At 40.7% G+C, this 25,251-nt stretch overlaps 1 protein-coding gene across 5 annotated transcripts in view; it reads left to right on the forward strand.

Annotated features, from left to right (window-relative positions):
* FAM110B (family with sequence similarity 110 member B) overlaps nucleotides 1–21,001 on the forward strand; it is a 71,274-nt gene extending 50,273 nt beyond the window's left edge. For 4 of the 5 annotated variants that reach the window (XM_083623060.1, XM_083623063.1, XM_083623061.1 and 1 more), the window contains exon 2: nucleotides 17,822–21,001. In XM_083623060.1, coding sequence (XP_083479186.1) covers nucleotides 18,168–19,280 — 1,113 coding nt within the window. In that variant the 5' untranslated portion in view covers nucleotides 17,822–18,167 and the 3' untranslated portion in view covers nucleotides 19,281–21,001. Of the gene's footprint in view, nucleotides 1–13,619; nucleotides 14,522–15,375 lie in introns of those variants that run through there. The other variant, XM_083623064.1, reaches the window with a different exon arrangement.
* Nucleotides 21,002–25,251: the final 4,250 nt, after the last annotated feature.

A 25,251-nucleotide genomic window follows, 5' to 3' on the forward strand; every position in this document is an offset into this window, starting at 1 on the left:
GTATCCGTGATTTGAATTAGGTGGCCAGAGTGTTTGCATGTTGAAGGTATATAAAACAGCCTACATCTCCCATTGTATACACTAAATTACTTTTGTAAAGCGCAAAAGGGAGCCTTCTATCTTCTGTTATCTTGTTCAGCTGGCTATATCTCAAGCTGGCTGACCAGCTATCACTTGCCCATTCATGGGCTTTTGAAACTTTTAACTATTTATCTACATTTTCCAAAAAGTTTATCCGTATTTTCGCTTTCAACTTTTTGCCACCTGCATTTTTTAAGCATAGCACTGTTCAGTACAAGACTGCTTGGCAGCATCAACCCACACAAAAATAATTACGTTTGGTGGCAGGAAAGTTTAAGCAGAGTGAGTCATAGATAATATTTTGGTGAATATGGTTGTAGACTCTGCTGTGTAGCCTTATTTTTTTCTTTCTATTTCCTATAAATCTGCTGAGACACAGGTCACCTTTCTGTAGATGTTATTTCTTATGCAGCCAACCCCCTGCTGACACACACATGCTCACATATATTTTTTACCTTCTCACATTAAAACAAATATTGTGATTCTGAAGGCTTATTAGAAACAATGCTATCCCAAACAGAGATAAATTAGTCAAAAGAAAATTATGTATGATCAGCAAGAGCTTTGGAGGCTGTGAGTGAAGGAATTGTTTGGTGGTGGTACTATGGTATGGCATAGGAGGTATTCTACTGATGCACCCCAAATTTAACTATTTCTTTGTGTCTTGTGTTCTGTGTCTCTATAATAAGTGAGGCTCAGCCAGAATAGGGCAAATTTTGGAAGGAGTCTGTTACTGGCTTGAAAATGTTTGCCTGTGCAAAGACACCAAAAACAATGGCACTTGCATTGAATGGGTCACATGATATCACTCTGTAGATTACTCGGGCTAAAATGTTTAATGCCATCATCACACTTATTACATGATGCCCAAGTTCTTAGGATAATATTCTTATTGTTGTAAAAGGATGCAGTTTCTTATCAGGCACTTAGCAGCCTTTGAAGAGCAGAGAAAGGTATTAGCAGACAGGTAGAGGGCAGTTTTTGTGGGGATTCGCAGGATACTGAGTAAGTCTGCAGGCTTCAACGGGCTGATGCAATACTCTGTGAAGTGCTGGGTCAGAGTGACTCAGCAGGAGTGTGATTAATGTGATTGGCTATCACCTGTTTTAAAAGGAAAGCCTGTTCAACAGTAACTGTGGTGGTTGTGCTGTGGTGTGGAGTATTTGTTTGCCTTAAGGAGCAGGTACTCTGTATGGACTGTTTTTGTAAATACTTGTATATAGCTCACATTAAAAAGACTGCACTGAAAAGAAACCTGGGACTCTGAGCATTTCGCTAAAAAGCGCCGCGAGGAATTCGCGACAGTTTTGTCCATTGAAAATGCTACCTTTCGTGCAAAAAAAATGCATGTGAATACTTGTATAACCAATGGCTGACATATGAATTGCTTGATGTGCCCATTCAGTTAACTCTGTAGACCCCCTGTAGTGTCCCCAAGATAGAACCCTGGCTGTCTTAAGCATGATGTCTGTGGCATACAAAAGGAATAAACAACACCTGGGATTTAAAGCAGCTGATAGTCTAACTTGGTTCTGTGCTCTTCTTCCCTCTGCATAAAAGTTTTATTCTAAAAGAATTTTAAGAGTTATTTAGACTGGAGTTACAAGCCTCATTGTCCCAAACAGGCAGATAAGGTGGTATACCTGTGTCTGGGTATCACTGCAAACTGCCTAGTTTGCATGAATGAATTATGTATAGGAATACATAATCAAATGTCATTTTTCTAGCCAAGTTTCTCCCATGCCCCCAACTTACTCATTTTCCAGGTGGAGGAATATTCTTTTCCTTCCCTCATACAAGTTCACACCTCAAAACTAAATCAAGGCACAGATTTATTACCTCAAACTGCTTTTTTTTGGGGGGGGGGTAACTTGGCTTGGCTCTTCTGACCTTTTTTTTTGGAATTCATATCTCTCCTTCCAGGAGAACTAAAAATGTAGTCTAGCACGACAGTTTATTGGTATATTGAAGCAATTATTTCTACATAATAATGCATAGATAATATGCAACGGTGTTGCTTTCAAATCTGTGTTACTTTATCTTTTAGGTGTAAATTCCAAGAGATACGTTGTATTGTTAGGTAGCCGTTTGCATGTAGATGTGCTGGCCCATAAGAAAAATGGCAAAATCTGCATTAGGGGATTACCTTCATTAGGCCAACCAAATTTTATGCTGAATATAGGATGCAGCTACAGCAGGCGTCAGCTGCATCCAACGTACTGTCCAGAGAGTGCATATCAACCCCACTCGCTTCATGATACACATGTGTACTGTTGTGTGCTAGTGCTGCGCTTGTGATGACAAATGGGAGTTAGATGGCACCTCATAATATCAGTTTAAACTTTTTCAGAGTTTTCATATTTAGCCTGTGGAATGCTAATGATGCTGTTCTTCAAGAGTAATCACAGAATATAACTGGCCTCTTGTCTGATAACTATTCAGTCACTTGAAAAATGTGTTGATTTATTTCTCCTCTCTTAAAGTATTTTTTTTCTTTTCTTTTTTGGTAGGACTGAAATTACTGCAACACTGACTTGTAATTTTCATCCTAGGTCATCTGTGCCAAGAACAAATACTACTTACACTTCTGCAACACAAAAATAATGTGCTGCAGAAGAAGAAATAGAAATGGTTTAATTTAAGCACAAGCTTAGCAAGTTCCTTATTTACTGAACTAACGTTTTGTTGGAAACAAGATTTTTTTCCCCAACAATGTTTTTAATTTTAATGTGCTATATAAACAGCAGCTTGTTTAGGAAGAGGCTGCATGATAGAATTTGAAGTACTTCAACTGGGTTTAATTTCCACTGCATTGAAGCTAGTGACTAAGCTTCCATTGAAATTGAACAAAAGAGATAAATAGAGTCAAGGATGTGCAAGGATGAACATTAGGGGGTGATATTTATTTTTATTTGTTCTCGTCTTGTTTATTTATTTTCTTTGATTTATCTCTCTCCTGATCCATATGTTAATGGAGAAGTATAGCTTCAGGTCACCAGCATACTGATGCCACTATGTTCCAAAACTCCCAATAACTTCATATATTATTATTATTACTACTATTATTAATAGTATTTATTTATTGAATATCTACAGCACCTTCACCCAAGGATCACAAGGATTACAATATAAAAACACAAAGATGCATAACAAACTAAAACAATAACCACACATACACATTGTTTAAAAGGCCATAGATTGTTTAATTAGCCAAAGCCATAGCATATAGATGTTAAATAGCATTGGAAAGAAAATAGTGCCCCAGGGAACCCCATAGCACAGGTGCCAGGTAGTCTTAAGAGCACTCCCCCAATGCTACTCTTTGGACTTGATGATGTAGGTAGGAATGGAACCCCTATAGTACAGTGCCTCTTATATCCACCCTACACAGCCAGTTTAGAAGGATACCATTGTCAATAGTATCAAAAGCTGCTGAGATATCAAGTAGTAGCAACAGGATTGAACTTCCCAACCCTCTCCCATTAGAGATGACTGTCCCCCAAAGATCCTATGCAGAAGAAATACATAGAAGATTCACTTTCAAGTGTGCCTTTCTATGTACTAACATATAGCAGAATGTTAAAGGTGGTATTGTGCCTATTTCTCAGTTTTAAGCAAAAACTCTTAAGGTACAATAAGTCTTGTCCCCTCCACGGATTGTGTCATAGACTGGCTGGATGCCAAGGAGTGATGGGAGGCGCCAGCTGAATAACCCCCAAGGGAATAAGACTCAGGGCCTGAGATTTGGTGGTGGGATGATGATGATGATGAGTGGTCAGAGGGAGAAGACTGGGAGGAGGAGGTGTTGGAAGCTGAAGAGGTAACAGGGCTTGGTGAGCAGGAAGAGAGCAGTCCAGAAGCAGAGGCCAAAGAGGAGGGGGGTCAAGAAGCAGGGATATGAGTCAAGCTGGTGATGAAGCCAGGGTGTCTTCCCCTCCTGCTGTGACCAGCTCCCCTCCCATTCTGGTCTCCTGGAGGAGGTATGAAGATGGAGGAGCAAAGACAGGCATAGCGATGGAGTCTCCGATTGCTTGGGAAGGGCCCAAGGGAAGACTTAGGAGAACTGTAGGGAGGTGGGGTCCTTCAGTCCCCACAACTGCCTCATAGGAGCAGGATCTACCAGAATGAGTTGCTATGCTCAGTAGGCCTGGCCTCCTGAGCCGATATTTCCCCCTTGAATAAAAAGTTAACTGCACTTGACGCTATGTGATTGATTGCTGACCTACTCCTGAAATCCGCTCCTGAAAGATTGTTTTCTGCTGCAAGTTTCTTGAAGATGAAATATATGGAGTGGTTGCAGAAGCACTCTGTCTAACCCTAACTATTGGAGGGGATCACTGTTTCCTTTAAGAGGTTTTACAGATGAGCTGTACAGGCTGGTGCCTTTACTCCATTTTCCTCCTCCAAACTTACTACTTTAGAGCATAGGTAGGAATTCAGTGGTCCTCCAGATGTTGCTGGACTACAACTCCCATCATCCTTGACTATTGACCATGCTGGCTAGGGCTGGTTGTAATTGGTGCCCAACAACATCTGGAGAATCACAGATTTCCTCTCCATATATCTTCCTTGTTCCTTCCTAAATACCTTCTGACATTTAACAGCTATTTGTTATTTTTTAATTATACCATTGCCCCTTTTAAAATAACTTTGAATTATTTGTGGTTCATGCATATATTTTCCACTTGCATCTAATAAGTTTTAATGTTCAAACATTTTTTCATTAACTTTCTTTACTGCTGCTTGTGCCATAAAGCTTTTCATCTGTCTTTTGAAGAAAATCGGGTTTGATTGCAAAGATATCACCATTGCACACAGCTTGCTCTCTGTGTATATCTTTTAGCTTGTGTTGGGACTATTGGAATATTCAGTCTTTCCACCCATAAGCCATAAAATTATGCATATGGGTACATCTACACTTGGAGAGGTTTAATGATATCATATTAAATATTCCCAGGCTTTCTTGTCATGTTTTCAGTCCTGTATTATTGGAGGGAGAAGATGGAATGAGAGAGAGGTTTGGTCTGAAAACCATTGTCCATTTTAGTGCATGTTCAGCATATATTCTACAAGTAAGGTTTGCATAGTTTAAAGTTTGATCAGAATGTCCAGATTTTTTTAAATGATATATATTGAATTTTGTTATTTCTTTAAAAGCAAACAAATCCTCCCTCCTTCTACTATTATCGGTACATACTTCCTTATTTAAAAAATGTATTGGCTACTTCCACTTACTTTGATCTTTCTTTCTTTCTTTCTTTCTTTCTTTCTTTCTTTCTTTCTTTCTTTCGTTCATTAAATAAATTTTTATTGTTTTCCACAATTTAATTCCACATTAACACCAATAAAAAAAGAACATTTTTACACACACACCCAATCCCCATGTTTAGCAATATCTTTTCAAAACGTTTTCTTCGAGATTCCAAGAATCTCTGGACTTCCCTCCATCCCCTCTTCTGGTTCTTTATATAAACAAAATTCTCTTATATTTCCATATCCATTTACCCAATTTTCTAATAATTACACATAGTTAATCAAAACTTAGTAACACTTCAAATCATTTACCATTATTTAACACACACGTCATTTAAGCGTCTAGAATATCATTTAACACAACTTTATGCATTCCACATCTGTGCTTAACTATTATTTTTTCTTCCAATTTTATCCCCATCTCTATTAGTTGCAAGCGTTTAATCAAAGCTTGCTCAGTTACTTTGATCTTGTAGTGTCTCTGTAATAAATCGAACCAACAAGCACATCGATGATGATCTGGGTTTCAAATTCATTTTTGTTTGTAAGCCAAGTGGACACAGAGAGGGTGGGTGTCAAGATAATTGGTATTCCCACAATTGTTGGACAGATTTTATAACAAGAATAGTGTGTGTTTGTCTTAAGAACAGGAATGTTGTCACATCAGCCAGGCAACTGGAAAGAAAGCAATTGAATGGAAGTAAGGATTTGTATTAATGGATTGGATTTGTGAGGAACAATGACAAGTTTTGCACTCTCTTCAGTCTAAACTGTTCGGTGGGTCACTGAAATGGGTGACATCTCACTAGTCGAAATGGCATGAATTAGGGTAGTCATATATATGTTTCTCTGGTATAGTGAATTATTTGTATTGGGGCTATAAAATGATTCACAGATCTGTTTTACTAAAGTGTGGTGCTACGTTGTTGGACTAGGTCTCAGAGAATATTCAGCTCTGATTCACAGGGTGACCTTGGGCCAGTCACCCTCACTCAGCCTAACCTACCTCACAAGGTTGTATGGAAGACAAAATGGGGAGGACAAAACAATGTACTGTATATCACATTGAGCTCCTTGGAGAAAAGTTGAGATATAATTGCAGTGCTTTGGGAGGACCCGGTGGGGGTGTAAAAAATGAAGTGCCAGTGCTCATATCTTGATAAAACTGCCTTGGGTGCCAACACAGAGTGGTGCCATAAGCAGCAAAACAAGATGGTGGTACTCTATAAACTGTACACGTCTAGTTAAATAAGTGTGTTGGCCTTGGAGTAGTTTCTCTGCAACATTGGTAGATATCTCCGGCAGATAAGTTGCCTCTGTGTGTGATGTCCAAGATAATTCAGGGAAAGGATCTCTGCGCCCAACCTCAGGGTTCCAGGGCTGTTCTACTGCCGTAGAAGTGCCTGGATCCAGTTCATTGCAAAAAATGAAGTATCAAGGGTTATACCAGCAATTATCAAACAAGCTGTATAGATAAGACAGTTGAATTCAATTGTGAGTTAGCACTGTGTATTCTAATTGGCTCTATTACATTTTGATTGATTGGTCTATGCTTCTGTATCCTATACATCTCTAAAATTGAGCTTATAAACTATGATTGCATTTGACAGAGGTTATGCAGTTTGCTACTTGCTCAGTGTTTTTAATCACAAGGAATGAGATAAAAGTTTGAAAGAGCAATTCAGCTGGGGATTGGGCATTTAGTATCACTAGCTGTGCTGTGCCAAATTTACTCAGATCAGGGGAACAAGCTATTGTGATTGTTATTCTCCATATAAAAGCATGATGGAGCATCTAAATATAGAAACCTAGCATACTCTTCCCAGAATACAATTACTGATATATATTTATTGCATAGGCCTTGTAAATATTTTTGTGCAAATTTGTCTTGGAATATCTAAGGCAAAAAATAAAAATGAGGGGATGTTTCAAAGAATTATCTTAAGTGTTTCCAGTATTTGATGCTGTAACCCACTTCGCCTTAAAACATAATTATTGTAACATAGATATCAGTTTACAAATTTGTTTTCTTGATGTCTTGAGTAATTCTGTGCTCCTTCAGTTTACATCTAAATATAAAGTTAGATAACTTGTACATGAGGTCATTTTACTTTATTTATTGGAAGTTCACTGAAGAAGCAGAAACAGTAGTGAAATCAAGGGTTGGACTTTGAGTTTCCTTAAGGATAATTGTGATAAAATTTGTTGAACAGTGCATAGTGTTTTGTTTTCTTTTTAAAAAGCAAATATCAATGTTTATCAATTATGCTGGGCTTTAGCACCCCATTGCAACCCATTGTTTCAGGTGGCATGCACCCCTCCTCTTGCCACCACCTCTCTCTCCCGCACCTGTCCAGGCACAAACACCTACCCATCCCCTGACATCAGTGAAGTGCTTGCAGCTGTGAAAAAACTTAATGTGCTGATGATTATGTGAGGCTTAATGCTTTGTGAGCTAGAATTGCTAGAGAGGGTGGAACTCTTGGTTCACCTTCAGCAGAAAGGATTTGCATTTCATCTGCATTTGACTAAGAGCTACACATTAGTTTACACATAATCACTGTTGTAGTATATGCAGAATCACTCCCTGTAAATTGTAAACACTACCGTGCATGAAAGCAGTTTTCGTGGAATGTGCCTGGATCTGACTCATGCCAAACACTGAATTTGTGTCCATAGAGAGGAAACAAATTGCCCCATGGAAAGCAGTTTATTGAAACCAATTAAAAAACAAACAAACCCAAAGATGACGGCTTGAGCTACTACAGATGGATTTTTGATAAATTCAGAGTTTTTCAAGTGAATTTGATACTCCCTTGCTGCTGTTCTGCCAGATTTGCTCTCAAAGACTGACTAAATGCTTAGAAGTTACAACTTTGCTTTGCAAAAATATATTATTCCGCAGGAGTTGTGCTACAGGACTTCAAATGTGGTGAAAATAGTTGGATACATATCTTCCCTATTGTTACTTGAGACACTTGATTTTCTCTTCTCATGGACACTTTGAAAAAGTGTTTTGCCTTGCAGAGTTAATCAAGGGAATTCCCACAACTCAGAGCGTCCCTATTTGAAATGCTGTACAGATCCCTTGGCCTGTAAAGCGAGATGAGCGCTGCAGCTGCGACTGGTCTTATTTGTCAAGGATCCTTTATCTTTATCTTTACCTTTACCTTTACAGATCCATGCACCAGATATATCCTGCTGTGGGTTTCTTTTTTTAAGTTAGCACTTTAAATCAAAGCAGAAGAGAAAATGTCTCTGCAGACTTGTGTTCATTGCAAATATGTAAAATGTAGTCCATGCATTTTGCAGTTGCATACATGCAGTTTTGCAGGATGCAATTGCATTTGGAGGTTTGAGTTTTTAGATAGGTGCAAGGCAGGGCTTTCTGTTGTGCATTCACCTTATTTGTAGCCTGCTGTGATTACTGAGTTCTTTTTGCACAGACAGACAAATAAAGGTTGGTGAGCATTTTTGTTTGTTTGGTTGTTTACAAGCGTTGTGAATAAAGTTTGTAGAGAAAATGGTAGGTGAAATGAGTGGAATTACTGAAAATTGCTGTTTCCTTAGGGAATAGCTATGTTCATGAGACAGATTGAGAGAAGGTTGTGTGACTGTGTGGGGGTCTCGCCCCACCCACTACTCCTGGAATGTGCTCCCTGACATATTATCTTCTTCTTTGGCGATCACTTGTAGCCAAGTAAGATTGTCTTCCATAAACACAGGGGGATTTTGGAAGACGCCTGTGTGTGAATTTGTTTTATATGTGTAGATCAGTGCACGCTGACCAACACACAGTCTTCACAGTAAGGCTCTGTTCCAGTGGCATGAGTAGTCACGACGACCAGTAGATTCTTATCTGCTGCAGCCTTCATCTGCCTTCACAGCCGTTGTAACATACCACTTGTTATCATCCGCCTGTTCTGCCGTTGAGGACTTCTTGAATCATTCTTTGTCTAGCTCCTTCCCTTTGACCTTACCGCCTTGGCTGACCCTGCTGGGAGTATGAGATCCCTGACAGCTTTGCTCACAAGGGTCATAGGAACGTGCAAGCCCACTCACCATGACAAGGTGATGATCTAGCAAGTGAGGACATATTATAGGGGTCATGTGGCTCTCATCTCCAAAAAGTTTTCCCACCCCTGCTATAGAGAGGGTTCTTATGGGGAAGAGGCAGTGCAGGGGCATGTATTTGGAGGAAGAACAAAATTGGAGATGCCTCTCCTCTTAACAACAACAACACACCCTGAATATCTTGTTTGTATTGTGTTAATTTTGTAGGTATGTCCTTAATAGAGAATGGGAAGTTTGCTTTTATTGAAATTCAGTAGCAGACATCTATGCTAAGTTGGGTGATGGAAGTTATGGAGGGATACCAAATTTGACAATAAAATGTTAAACATGGACCTGCAGCAAAATCTTGCTGTGTACAGTACTCTTGTTCAGTGTGCCAGCCAGCCATGTCTTCTTTCAGGCCACCACAATCAGTTTTCTCATGCCCAATTTATACTTACCATATTGTGGTGACTGAGCATGCTTGGTCATCATTGAACTGTTTGGTAGGTGCACAGTTGCTCCCTTGGATTTTTTTCCTAAATGGTGGTTTGTACAGGCAATCTGCACTTTGTGCACATTCAAAGAATGTGCAACCATGCATGCATGGGCCATTTTTGGACCCAAAGAAGATGGAGTGGTGCAGGGTTGTAATGGACTTATGCATTCTCCACCGACTTGTGCAATAACCTGGAACGCAGCCCTCATGCCAGTTGGGGCTTGCCTAAACTTCTGAAATGGGGCTCCCTGAAACATGCTCAATACCTTTGTTTTGCCTGCCTAGTCTTCCTAACTTGGTACCTGAATCTGTTGCTGGATTTCCTTTATATTTTAGTCCCTACTCTCTCTCTAAAACTCATCTTCAGGTTTCTCCTAAAATGCCATTGATTCTACCTGCAATCAATCAATCAATCAATCAATCAATGCAATTATCAATGAAAGGAACAGCTAAGTAAACCACAGTACTTTAACAGACACTGCCTAAGCTGTACTAATCCATAACGCCCCTATCCCATTTGTTTTCCTTTATTTCATAGTTGCCTCTGTTATTCAAACTTTTATATCCATGGATCACAAATCTGTTTTCTGGCATGTTTTTCTCCATATCCGAAGCTGCTGTCTTGATCTAGAGCACTAAAAAGATCAATATTGGATCCAAATTATCTAAATTTCTCTTATTATCTTAAAGTGAGGTTGTCCTTCATCTCAGCACTGTAGCTGATTCCAGACTCTGCACAGACCATGAAATTTTTGCAATATTCCAAGAACACTTGGAATTCCAAGCCATATAGGTGGAATCTACACACACATTAAAAAAACTCTGTGAAAATGCTTTTATAGGAAATGTTTTGAAAAATACATTGAATTTTGCATAGCTCACTGCCGCCATCTAGTGTCACATCTGTATATTGCACATCTAAAACATTTTATTTGCAGCTGTGTAGCTGAGTCTATATTAGGAACGTGGGTGGTGCTATAGTCTATGCCGACCAGAAGGTCGGCGATTCAAATCCCTGCAATGGGGTGAGCTCCCATTGCTCAGTCCCAGCTCCTGCCAACCTAGCACTTCGAAAGCACGTTAAAGTGCAAGTAGATAAATAGGTACCGTTCCAGCGGAAGGTAAACAGCGTTTCCGTGCACTGCTCTGGTTTCACCTGAAGTGGCTTAGTCATGCTGGCCACATGACCTGGAAAAACCGTGTGCGGACAAATGTCGGCTCCCTCGACCAGTAAAGCGAGATGAGCGCCGCAACCCCAGAGTCGTTCATGACTGGACTTAACTGTCAGGGGTCCTTTACCTTTACCTTTTATCTGAGTCCATAGTCAGCTTGCAAGAAATCTGGCTCACTGCCCTAATCTGCTTCTAAAAGACCTCTCTCTCCCCAACCCCCTTTGCATGAGCCATGGTGTCTATTTGGGAAGATATCTGATGTTTTCTTCTTAAGAGTCAAATGACCAATTTCCTCAGAACACTTTCACTTTGACTTTTCTGGCATCCAGCTTAACACACTTCACAAATGCTAGCATAGAAGCCATTCTTCCCCACTGACATGCTCCCCAACACAGAGAAGGAAAAAGCTGTGCCCACAGTTTTCCACCTTTGCTTCCGTTGTACGTATAATTCACACCAATATGACTCAGCATTCTACCTTAGATATAAGACTGGATTTTAAACACAAAATCAGACCACTAAGTTTCAGTCCAGCAGCACCCTGTAGGATCACAGGGTAGCCATGATGGCTATGTTGCAGCTCCACTGTCAGAGGCAGTATGCTGGGGGTTACAGGTGACGGGGTCTTGTTGCACTCATGTCTTCCTTGCAGGTTTCCCACAGGCATCTGGTTGGCCACTGTGAGAACAGGATACTTTCCTAGATGGGCCATTGGCCTGATCCACCCAGCTCTTCTTACGTTCTTATTTAACCAATTGCTTTTCAATTAGGGTCACTGGAGCCTCATTTTCAGAGAGATAACCCTTCATCACCACCTTTGCCTACATCCAGTGCAACTGTACCATAGAAAACAACATTTTGTACCTGCTTCATTTTTTTCTGTTTCACAGCTCCTAAGGCAGTGGAAAATTTGCCTTTCATCTTGCTAGATTAAAACCAAAATAAAAACCCTAAGATGTGCAATAACTTCCTTTAACTAATACCTGACTATCAGAGACTTAAGTGTGTCTTTGCTTTGATGGATCATATACCAAAGGTTCATCTAATCCAACATTATGTTCTTCATAGCCAGGCAGATACTTGAGAAGCTCAGAAGCAGGACGTGAGTTCAACAGTATACTCAGCACTCATGTAACCCAGCCACTGGCATTCAGAGGCATACTGTTGACCTTGGAAGGTAGAGCATAGCCATCATGCCTAGTAGCCAGTTTGCCTAATCCCTTTTCTTGTTGGACAAGAAAAATCCTACACGATGGTTCTTGAACTCTCATCTCTTAAGATTTCTGGTATTCACCACAGGACAGTCATTAAATCTCAGCCAGCCTTTCTTTATTTGAGGCTGCATACACAACATATATTTAAAGCTCTCTTAAAGCAGACCTGGACCAAGAATCCTGGGAACTGTAGCTTTTACCTCACCATCAAACTACATTTCCCAGCACCTTTTACAAACTACAGTTCCCTGGCTTCTTGTGAGTGGAGAAATATGCTCTGAATGTATGTTGTGCACAGACTGATTTTCTCTCACATCCAGTACTACGACTGCTTGTTTTATGGGCTTTTTAAAATATCCAAAATCTGCCATTTTTTCCTTGTCAGGCCTAAGCAAAAGGGCAAGGAAGAAAACAAAGAAATAAGCTAGTTTCTAAGCACACATTTTATGTGTAGCACTAGGTTTTTGTTTGCTCTGTTCGTATTTGCTAGTAATGTCGAAATAGGCTGTGGACACTCTCTGTTTTGCTCTTTATCCAATGTTCTCCCATGGCTGATTTGGAAAGCCATGTACACAAGAGGTTAACCACAGTCTACACCTATCCTGTCATTTCTTAAGAAATACTGCATTTTGATCCATTTCCCCCACAAACCTGCTTCGATCCGAATTGAGGAAAAGAATGACCTAGCTGTGTTTTAAGCCAGTAATGTGCGCACTGCCTTAGATTGCAACAAGAGTAATCATGGTTTTTTCCAGGGTGCTTTGAAAGCTAGCATAGTAGCCCTAAGATAAAAGGCTAATAGCAGAACACAAAGGGATTGCTTAAATAGAGAGTTCCAAAGAGTTTCCATTATTAATGATGTATAAGAGAGGGGAAGGATGGAAGCCAATAAATAGTAACCTTTACAGTGCCGTTATTGCAGAGAAGGCTGTTTTTAAGTAGCAGTCAAAAGGTAATAGGGTATAGTGCTATAAAGTTTTATGAATCACTATCCAGAAAACAAGATGATGGTTCAGCAGGGTATTCTGAACTCTTAACTGATTAGAGACTATATGAAGTCAGTTTTTGAAGTGCATATTTTAGCTCTACTTTCTAGAGATATTCAATTCAACATCTACATGCCATTGAAGAGATCTTTTTTTTTATGGCCAGCATGTGTGCAGCACAACAATTGTCTGATTTAAGTTTGCTTTCTAAAATTAAGTTCTGAGTCATGTGTCTCCTTGAAATACAGTGGTACCTCAGGTTACATACGCTTCAGGTTACAGATTCCGCTAACCCAGAAATAGTGCTTCAGGTTAAGAACTTTGCTTCAGGGTGAGAACAGAAATCGTGCTCTGGCTGCACGGTGGCAGCAGGAGGCCCCATTAGCTAAAGTGGTGCTTCAGGTTAAGAACAGTTTCAGGTTAAGAACAGACCTCCGGAACGAATTAAGTACTTAACCAGAGGTACTACTGTAAACAAATCTCCCTTTCCACAAGACATAGCTAAGGGATAAAATTTGGCACACAGTGTTGCTTAAAAACTTACAGCACCCTTTTGAAGGACACTTCCACCTAGTGAGAAACCAGGAAGTCTATTGATAATCCAGATGCAAGGCGATGCAAGGTTTTTTGTGTTTGGCAACCTTTTAAAGAGAATAATTTGCATCTGAGAGCATATGAGTTACACGTGTGCCAGGTTTTAACCCAGGTTTTTTTTACATGCTACTGAATTTACATTTTGGAAACTGAATTTAGATCCTCATATACTGAAATAACACTGCAGTTCTGCAGTATAATGAGAGATATAGCGATGCAAGGCATGCCATATCACAGCTGATATGTTTATGGTATCAGTGTTTCAGGACAGTGACTGTCAATTGCAGCAACTTCCAGGAACTGATTAGCACCTTGTGCAAGAAACTTAGAATTCACTGCAGATTTAGTATGGAGTCACATACTAAAAGGCCAAGAATAAAGGCCAAGAATATAGTAACAGGAATCAGGACATTCCTTGGTGCTTGTTTTATTACTAGTATCTGCTGATTATATGGAACTATAAAGAACAATAACAACAACAAACTTTGAGTCAAGGGTGGGGGGAATCTATATGAAACTTAACAGGTTTAGTGAGGGGAACATCTATTGTGAAAGCAGAGCTTTGAGCTTTGATCGATAAATGGCATCCATTGACATTGAGCTTAGACTTCTGATACAGAAAGGGCACAGGCTAGTCCTGCATTGTCTGTGCTGTAAATAAATGCAATGGTTTATAATAATAATAATAATAATAATAATTTATTTGTACCCCGCCCATCTGGCTGGGTTTCCCCAGCCACTCTGGGCGGCTTCCATAGAAACCAAAAATACACTAAAATATCACAGATTAAAAACTTCCCTGAACAGGGCTGCCTTAAGATGTCTTCTGAATGTCAGGTTATTTATCGCTTTGACATCTGATGGGAGGGCGTTCCACAGGGCAGGCGCCACTACCGAGAAGGCCCTCTGCCTGGTTCCCTGTAGCTTTGCTTCTCGCAATGAGGGAACCGCCAGAAGGCCCTCGGCGCTGGACCTCAGCATCCGGGCAGAACGATGGGGGTGGAGACGCTCCTTCAGGTATACTGGGCCGAGGCCGTTTAGGGCTTTAAAGGTCAACACCAGCACTTTGAATTGTGCTCGGAAACATACTGGGAGCCAATGTAGGTCTTTCAAGTCCGGTGTTATGTGGTCTCGGCGGCCGCTCCCAGTCACCAGTCTAGCTGCCGCATTCTGGATTAGTTGTAGTTTCCGAGTCACCTTCAAAGGTAGCCCCACGTAGAGCGCATTGCAGTAGTCCAAGCGGGAGATAACCAGAGCATGCACCACTCTGGCGAGACAGTCCGCGGGCAGGTAGGGTCTCAGCCTGCGTACCAGGTGGAGTTGGTAGACAGCTGCCCTGGACACAGAATTGACCTGCGCCTCCGTGGACAGCTGTGAGTCCAAAATGACTCCCAGGCTGCGCACCTGGTCCTTCAGGGGCACAGTTACCCTATTCAGGACCAGGGAGTCCTCCACACCAGCCCGCCCCCTGTCCCCCAAAAACAGTACTTCTGTCTTGTCAGGATTCAACCTCAATCCATTAGCCGCCATCCATTTACTTGCTATGCTGTTCTTCCTTTTCCCTTCCACCACCACCTCAGACTTTCGGGGGATATGTGTGTGACAGGGCGCTATAGGAAGGACAGGGGGCTATAGGGAAATAGGGAGAGAGAAAATTTCCCCTCTTTCACAAGTGGATACCTTGCATCAATGGAGGGGGCAATGAAGGTTAATTACCAGCCAGTGTTTGTATGGCTGGAATACTTGCTTACCACACTCTTTAAACATCTTAGGTTTTGCAGTATTGCATATACTTTCTGGTTGGATATTCAATATAGCTTTGTTGCATAATTTGCTGCCTTTTTTGTAGCCTTAGTGTTCCATAGTTTGCCTGGTAATGCCTATTAAAGAATTCATTCCATATTCTTAATGTCACTAAATGATGTATAATTCTGTCTTTATTGCTGTGTTTATTTCAGCAGTTACTGAGGAAGTATGACAAACCTTTCCTGCTCTATGAAGCTTTAAAGAACTTTTATTGAGTTGGATACTAATAAGTAGATTAAGAGATCTTAAGAATTAATAATATATATGAATTACTGGTGTCATAATTTCATAGCAAGAAATAATAATAAATATTTTTATACCCATGTAACATCTCTGAAAAAGAAAGAAGATAATGTTCTGTTTGGAGTGCATTAATAAAATGTTACCAAATTGTGTTTTTATTTAATGCCCATGCTGGTAACATAATTTGCTTGTTAAAAGGAAGACATATAAAAAAGCTTTTGGATCCCCCACTCAGTCCCAGTGCAAGGGCATGGGGAGCACTTTCACACCCCTGGTGCAGAGCTACCCTCTATTCATTTGATTTATGTCCACTTCAAAATGAGATGTTTTCATACAAGCTGCCATATTGGATTAAACTAGTTTTCTGTCTAACTCATTATTTTGCCTGCTGACTGTGACCAGTCAGATACTATTGTGTGATTCTTGTGGAAGGCATGATTGTCATATCTTGGTCTGTTGCTCCCCAGCACTAGATAATCACAGGTATAGGTATAGGAATGGTGCTTCATGGCTTGTAGGCACTAAGTACCCTTTGATGGTAGATTAATTTGCTTGCAATTCAATTAGGTTGTTATGGTTTTCACCCTGCATTATCAGCCATTCAATTCATCATTTACCACCAGTAAGTAGCAGCTGTGTTGATGGCAGATACATTAATTCATTCTCTGCCCACCAGGTGCTGCCACTACATTCCGTTTCCTCCCCCTTTTGTTGCTGGTGCTTCTACTTGAAGAAATACCATAACATCAGCAGTAGTAACTATAGCAGAGGAAAGGCAATAAGCATAGTTGAAGGGAAAGAGTATTAGGTAAAGAAGTAGTGAGTGAGCAAGAGTAACAAAAATAGGGTGGAAGGACTGGGGCATGAGTAGGCAGAGCAAGTAGAGGAGACAGGAGTCCCCCTTTGAGAGGTAAGGTTTGCAAGACTGATTTATTTTTGTAACTGATTTTGGCGTGTGATCATATGAGATCAAAAGAGTTCTGTACACAGCATTCGAAACACATTGCTTCCCTCAAAGAATTCTGGGAACTCTAGTTTACCCCTCACAGGGTTTCAATTCCATCAGTCCGTAACAAACTGCAGCACCCAGAATTCTTTAAGAAGAAAAATGTGCTCTGAATGTGCTTTAAAGGTATAGCGAGTACAGAGCCGATGATGAAGTAACCCTAAGATCAGAAGGAGATGTTTGTCTTAGACATTTGTAGCATTTGTCTTAAACATTCCAGAGGGGGAGCCATGATAGTCTGTTGCAGCAGCAACAACAAAATGTGTTAGTCTTTTAAAGGTGCCACAAAGCTCCTTGTTGTTTAAACATTCACAGCAGAGGCAAACATTAAGAGAGAAGGAAGCTATTGCTGTTTTTAACTCTGCATAAACTGTTCAGTATAAAATACATGAATTAAGATCATCTAGGCAAAACGCCAACAGCTGCAGTTCTGGTTTTCTTTTGTGACAATAGATATAGCAGGAGGGATTATTAAATTTTCCATCCCGGTTGGTCCTTTTCATTCAGCCTCTTTACCATGTTTCAAATGACAGGCAGAAATATAGGGACAGCCTTGAAAATTCAAGAGACCACATAAAATGTCTAAGCAAGAATATGATTTACCGTATAAGCCTGCAGCTTTGTCGCTGTAACTTATTTTTTTAAAAAACAACAACCAGGCTTAGATTACAAATAACTAACATCTTTAAAAGATGCATAAATATACCTACATAGAAGTGCATCAATCCCAGTTTGTTAATCCCATATTAATAAGGCGCATGCCATTAGTCGAAAGTATGATGGAATGTTTTAGCTTGAACAATCCACAGCTGTAGCTCAGCCAACAAATGAAGGGGTGTGGAGAGAGATCTCTGTTGCTATAGCTGTGATATCATACACGTTACTAACATGTGGTTGGTTATTTTGCGTTTCAGATCACTGCTTGTAGTGGAGCACAAAGGAACCGCAGAGTCTTCCACGTCCTTCATTGAGAAGAAAGAAGCCAGCAGAGCAGGATTAATACAGGCTTGTTTCTGGTGGTCTTCTTATACAAAGGCTGCCTTCGAGGGTGGGGGAAGAAGGAAGAAAGCAACACCGTGCTTATTTAATGAGCTGTGAAATGAAGCACTGCTGCTGCTGCTGCTACTGCTGCTGCTGCTAACCTCCCAATTCCTAGATTCATCTGCTATTCATTGTGCTTAATATACATGTTTCTGCACTGTGCATTTAGAAGATCCCAGAAAGGAATTCAAAACGGCTGCCGGGGAAAGACCACCAAACATGCCTACAGAAACACTACAGACAGGTAGCATGGTGAAACCTGTCAGCCCCGCCATCACTTTCACTTCAGCCGTTCCACTCCGCATTCTAAACAAAGGACCTGACTATTTTCGCAGGCAAGCAGAGCCTAACCCAAAAAGACTTAGTGCCGTGGAGAGGCTGGAAGCTGACAAGGCAAAATATGTTAAGAGCCAAGAGGTCATCAACGCCAAACAAGAGCCTGTGAAACCAGCAGTGCTTCCCAAGCCGCCAGTGTGTCCTGCAGCCAAGCGGGCTTTGGGCAGCCCTACCTTGAAAGTGTTTAGCAACAATGCAAAGACTGAGAGTGGTGTCCAAAGGGAGAATCTGAAGCTGGAGATTTTGAAAAACATAATCAATAGCTCAGAGGGCTCTAGTTCAGGTTCGGGTCACAAACATAGTTCACGAAACTGGCCTCCCCACAAATCCGATTCAGGAGACCTTAACCGGCATTCGTTTGCAGAATCCTTAAAGGTTTACCCCACCCAAGGCCGTAGCAGTCCTCAAGAAAGCAACTCCAATGTGGGTAGAAGGCTATTGGGACAGTCGCCAGAGTCATTCTTGCACGTTTCCCATAGCTCATCAGACATTAGGAAAGTATCTAGTGGCAAAACCTTAAAAGCAATACCGTGCAGTAGTTCAGCTCCACCTCTCCCTCCCAAACCCAAAATTGCTGCCATCACCACGCTGAAATCACCAGAGATGGACACAGTAGAATCCAGCTGTGGAGTCAGTAGACGACCTTCTCTACAGCGATCAAAGTCAGACTTAAGCGACAGATACTTTCGAGTTGATGCAGATGTTGAAAGATTCTTTAACTACTGTGGACTGGATCCTGAAGAACTTGAAAATCTTGGGATGGAAAATTTTGCAAGGGCTAACTCTGATATTATCTCTCTCAATTTTCGCAGTGCAAGTATGATCAGTTCAGACTGTGAACAGTCTCAGGACAGCAACAGTGACCTTAGAAACGATGATAGTGCCAATGACCGCGTGCCATATGGCATTTCTGCAATCGAAAGAAATGCCAGAATCATCAAGTGGTTATACAGCATCAAGCAAGCTAGAGAGTCACAGAAAGTGTCCCATGTGTGAGTTGGATCCGCAGGGGGGCAAAGAGGGACTGTATCTTTGTGAATATTGTGAAGGGTTGTGAAGTCTACTTGAAGTCTTAATACACTTCTCAGATCTCTTTTTGTGTTGCTTGTTGTGCAATGTTTTCAAGTTGCATGCCTGTCAACATGTGAACTGACCTGGCTTCCACTTGAACAATAACTAGCTACAGAGCCTGGCTAAGCATACACACATTATCTGCCAAAAGTTTAAGACCAGAACCTAAATAGGGCTTTGTTTATGAACAAATTGTTTACATTAAATGGTTATATGGCTTCTTTTTTCTAGATCTGTAGGTCCCTTGTGGTTGTTTTGGGGTTTTGTTTTGTTTTGTACATTTTTGTGTGTGTCTTGAGCACAGGTATAGTTAAGACACAGGACAGAAATTGCCAACCTAAGATTGTTATAGCACCGTGCATTAGAATGGCATAGTAGTCTGTGGAATGAATGGGTCAGATTACCTGTAATAATAATAATAATAATAATAATAATAATAATAATAATAATAATAATTTTTATTATTTATACCCCGCCCATCTGGCTGGGTTTCCCCAGCTACTCTGAGCAGCTTCCAGCACATATAAAAACATAATAAAATGTCAAACATTACGAACTTCCCTATACAGGGCTGCCTTCAGATGCCTTCATCTGTGAACAGCAGTAAAAGGCAGTGGTATAGGGCTGAGGTTGCAGGGAGGGTGGGGGCTGGCCTGTCCATGAACTACATTGTATAATGCAATTATTTTTCTTTCTTTCTTTTTTTAAAAAAAGGTTGTTTACCTTTCAAAGAAAGGATACACAGGTTTTCTGTCGTAATCTTCTAACAGAATCCACCCTCCACACCCACCCACACGCCTGGTGCCCCCATACACAGCCTTTTTACAAGCAGTGGTCTGGAAAGCTATAAACTATTTTTTTGATGTAGCAAGAACGGTAATGGTTTGGTTTCACCAATCAAGGGGTATTTTGAAAAGAGGCTGGGAAAATGAAAAGGATGGGTGGCATTTTAAAGGAAACTTCCTTGTCTTAAACTTTTGACAGGAATGGTTAGATCCTGTTTGCTGATCTTTGAATGCCTTTAAACTAGACAAAGCACATCATGATTACAAGCTCCTGCTGCTGACTACTTTTTTTGTAGACCTGTTTGAGCAGTTCATGAACAGAAAATGGAAGTACACAGCCATATCAGTATAATAAGAGCCTCTTACCCAGAAGTTTAAACACACTCAATATAGCTGAACTATATCTGAGAAATTGTGATTATGTTGTCTTAAATATGTTATATCTTAAGGCTGTGGAAGTTTGTTACAGCTCTAGGAAACTGTAGAAACATGACAGTATGTAGCTTCTTCTTTTTGTACCCTTCTCTTCCTCCTTGCACCGTATGATGTTTAGTGCTGCACGTCAATCTGTTACACATTTTTCTTTTGACAATCTTGTGTCTTCCCAATGGTTTAACTGTCATGTCAAAGTGGCAGTTGTGGTGCATAGCGGAGAGTTGAAAGTGCAGTGGTCTGCTTCATTATTATTATTATCATTATTATTATTATTATTCATGCTTTGAAGTACTTTGCAGCACTCTTATACTTCATCAGCTAATAGGAAACTTTTTCTTGTGTAAATGCTGTAAGACTTTGTACATATTTCAGTTCTTACGAGATCTTTAAAAAAAAGTGTTATGCTAATAAATAGCTCTTGGTGCAGCTACTGGTCATGAGTTTCTCTGTTTGTACTCATTATGCTAAAGTGGGCACAGGAAAAATATTGAATGTAATGAGTGTGAAAGCAACTCCTGGTTAAATGTATAATGGGAACAGTCCCCATCCGCTACCTCAACCCTTTTGCTGCTAGACTAGGCATAATCAGGGTTGCTGTTATTGTTAAAATTGTAGTCTTAGCCTTCAACCCCAAGGTTCCCAGGGCAGTGCATAACAATACGTTTGTTCATCAATTCAATAAGTTTATTGTGCTAGCCAAAGGCCATAACAGTTCATAACAAAATCAACACAAAAGTCATAAAGCAAATATCAAACCAATATATCAAGAAATCAGAATCAGACAACCCAGCAGCAATCTATCTGTTACATCAGCCCAGACCATATTCTTTTGTTTTTGTATAATTATGTATTTTGTACTCTTATTTGGTATTTTTCTGTTGCGAACCACCCTGGGATCTTCAGATGAAGGGCATTATACAAATTTGAATAAAATAATAATAATAATAATATGCCTGTAGAAATTAATGCATCTGAATCTGACACCTAAAAACAAGTGTAGGCGACAGGTGGATCTTGAAGGGGAGAGAATTCCACAACCAGAATGCTGCAACAAAGATCCTAATCCACATCATTACATCACGAGACATCAGCAGAACTAAGAACAAGGCCTCTCTTGGAAATCTTAAGGCACGGGATACCAGGTAATAGGGGAAGTATTGTTTTAAATACTTTGGCTTAGGCTATATAGATGCCATAGGCCAAAGTCAGTATCATAAATTGGGCCCAGTAGTAAACAGGCAGCCATTAGATATCATTAAGGCTAGGTGTTACAATTGTAGGGAGGTGAATTATACCAGAGTCAGACTGTTGGTTCAACTACCACAGCATCGTCTATTTTGACTGGCAGTAGCTCTCCCAGCCCCACCTGGAGATGCAAACGTGCCTTCTAAGGCTAAAAGAAGAGGGAGTGATTTTCATGAGGGCCACATCTGGGCGGAAGGATTAAAACCTATCTCCTCACACACTGTCTCCTCTTTAGAGACCATTCCTGAAAGAAAGTGGTTCAGGTATAAGTATGTGTCCACATTTTTCGCAGAGAAGAGCAGAGATGAAAGGAGGTGAAGAAGGTAACTTTTATCAATTAGTCCCAGAATTTTAACAGATCACTGGGGCTCAGTGGCATGCGGTCAATAGTTTTTAAATAATGCAGATATAAATTTGTTATACCTTTGACAAAAAAATATGCAACTTGTCACCAAAATCTATCCTGAAAAACAGCCAATGCAATACTAGTTCTTAAAAAGGGATCTAAGGGAGAGTCACAACAATTAGCTAGTTACTCTTTGTCCTAGGTAAATTGGTAGAATTATTAAAGCTAGAATTATTATTTGTATTTTATTTTACTGGAGTACAAGTGCATATATTGCCACACAGAAAAACACAAATGTGAATAAGGGCATATAACGAATATGAATGAAGTCATAGCCCAAAGGACTAATAAGTTAGATTACAACATGATAACCATAATGTCAAATAAGTGAATCTTTCAAAAAGGATGAATTAGGGGGGGGATGAGTACTTGACACCCCTTTGTTGATGTGATGAAGGGAAATCACATTTCAAAGAAGTCTTATTTAGCTGCATCACTTGCCAGTCTACTTTGACATGTTATCTTTCAGGCACTGCCCAAAAAACATAATTCTGGACCAATTCTGAACTGAATATCTAGAGAAGCATTTCCAGTTATATCTGCCTCCATTCCAGCTGCTATAAGGAAGAATATGATGAGGTCCTTCTGGAGAAGCTGTTATTGATGCTCTTCATATACACACACATACATGCAAAATGGTAACTTGGGGCAATGCAGTATGTTTAGACATACAATGTCTGATATATCCTTAAACCCTGTTCCCAGAATGTCTTAACCACTTGACCAGCCCACCCCATGCAGATCATTCAACCCCCTTTCCTTGCATCTCCTCCAGCACACGTGAGAGACATTGTTCCATCGATGTTGCAAAAATGGTTTGGGGTAAGATAGCACCTATGCATGAGTTTCAAGGAAACCATACATACTGAAGCTGAGGTGGACTTTGCGGAGCACTTTGGTCTGCATGAATGACAAGCGAAGTTCCAGAATAAAGGTTCCTCCATCCATTCCTCATAGAGTTCTTAAAACTTCATTGTTATCAGAAGACTGAAAATGAATACATTGCAAATGGTGGATACTACACGTTCAGGAACTGAGGTAACACGTGCCTTTTCAAACTGTAAGAGCGTTGCCTGCTGAATATTTAGAAGCTTAGATGCAAATGAGCTTATTTGATGATGTAGCAGCCAGTTAAACTGATACCTTGAAGCTTTTCAGCAAGTTGTGCTTTACTTTGCCATCTACCCTTAATAAAGAAGTCTGCTATTCTGTTCAGTCTGCATTTTCCACAACCAATGCATTGCTTACCGTATTTTTTTGCTCCATAAGATGCACCTAAGCATAAGAAAAAAAACTATTATTTAAAGGGAGCTCTGAGCAGAGTCTGTGTGCATCCCAGGCTCTGCTCAGCGCTCCCTTTCACAAGCTGCGCGGAGTGTGTGTGCGGCGCTTGCAAGCTTTTCCCCAAGGAGGGAGAAGGGCAGCCCGTCACTGATGGGCTGCCCTTCTCCCTCCTCGGGGAAAAGCCCCGAAGTGTCACACACACACTCCACACGGCTCTTTAAAGGTAGCGCGGTTCTTGGGGGCTTTTGTGGGAGGTGGGGGAAGTGAGAGAGCCTCGCTCTGTCCCTTCCCCCACCTCCCGCAAAAGCCGCGTTAAGCCTCCACAGGGCAGCGGGATGAGGCTTCGCTAAGGCAGATGCTAGAACTGCTAGAAGGAGCGCTACGGAGGCTTCACGGGCTACCCCAGAGCTGCTCAGGAGCGTGGGGCATCTGCGTGCAGCCTGCCCGCTGCTCCCAGGGCTGGCAGGGGAAGCCCGGGTTCCCCCCCCCCCAGCCCCAGGGACCACACATTCGCTCCATAAGACACACAGACATTTCCCCTTAGTTTTTAAGAGGAAAAAAGTGCATCTTATGGAGCGAAAAATACAGTATATATCCCCATGTCTGTGAAACAGGGGTGATCCAAGAATAAGACAAATATATGTAATGTTAGCATTTTAGCCCAGGATTTCCACATTGCCCTTAAAAAGATACTGTGTATTTCTATCATGGTTAAGAGAGGACTGCCCTTAACAATGGCGAATGAAGCAGAAGTTCCCAGGGAAGACTCATTCTCGATAACATGGATCAATTGTTTGAATTTAAATGGGTCATAATATATTTTTAGAGTTGGAAAGCCAAATGCTCCTGCAGTGGTCTGTCCTTTATGTACCCTAGCTACAATAAAACATGTAGCTCCTGTATTGGGGTTCCCCCACCGCAGGCATTGTAACTCTCCAAAGGAGTTAGCTACAGTACTTGGATTGTGTATCTGCTTTGGAGAGAGCCAAGGCTGAACTCCTGTGGACTTAGTTGGATGTATTTGGCCCACCTCCAAAGCAAAGCAAATATTATCTGAAGCAAAGCTGTCCCCTATTGGAAGCACTGAAGCAGGTTCCAAAATGAATTCTTTTTCTCTGCACACTCCTGTTAGCAACTATAGTACATGCATTTGCTACTTCTTCGTTGTTAATACAAATAGGAGTTGCATGCCTGTGTACTCCCATTAGCAGGAATTCAGATTTGTCATAAAGCATTGTACTTTCAAAGGTATGTATGTGTCATTCTCAACTCTGTTTCAAAAATGTGGAACAATGAATTAATAACTTCCTGCATATGCCCAAAAGGGAGAGTCACGAGAAAGTTAAAATGCAGCTGTTCTGCTACTACTTCATATTTTGCAATTATATTCTGGTAGGAAAATAGGGACAAATGATGATGAAAAGTTTCAGATAGAAATTATGCATTTCAGGCTTGTGCTATAGAATGCTGTGTTTGTTTGCAAAAGAAATCTAACATCTGATGATCAAGGGCTTTTGAAGGGCAAACACAGAAGGAATAATATGTTTGGCAGGAATTCAACAGTCAAAAGACACATTTAGAAAATGCAGCCAATCAGCATTGCTGACTTTCTCTTTCTGTTTTTCTGCTGCAGCTTCATCCATCCATGGAGGCTGCACATATTTGATTCAAGTCTCTCTGCTCATTCAGTGAGAAACAAAGTGCTTAATGGAGCTCTGGGAAAGGGAGTTGAATAAACTCC

The sequence above is a fragment of the Podarcis filfolensis genome, assembly GCF_964270895.1.
Source record: "Podarcis filfolensis genome assembly, chromosome: 7".
NCBI lineage: Eukaryota > Metazoa > Chordata > Lepidosauria > Squamata > Lacertidae > Podarcis > Podarcis filfolensis.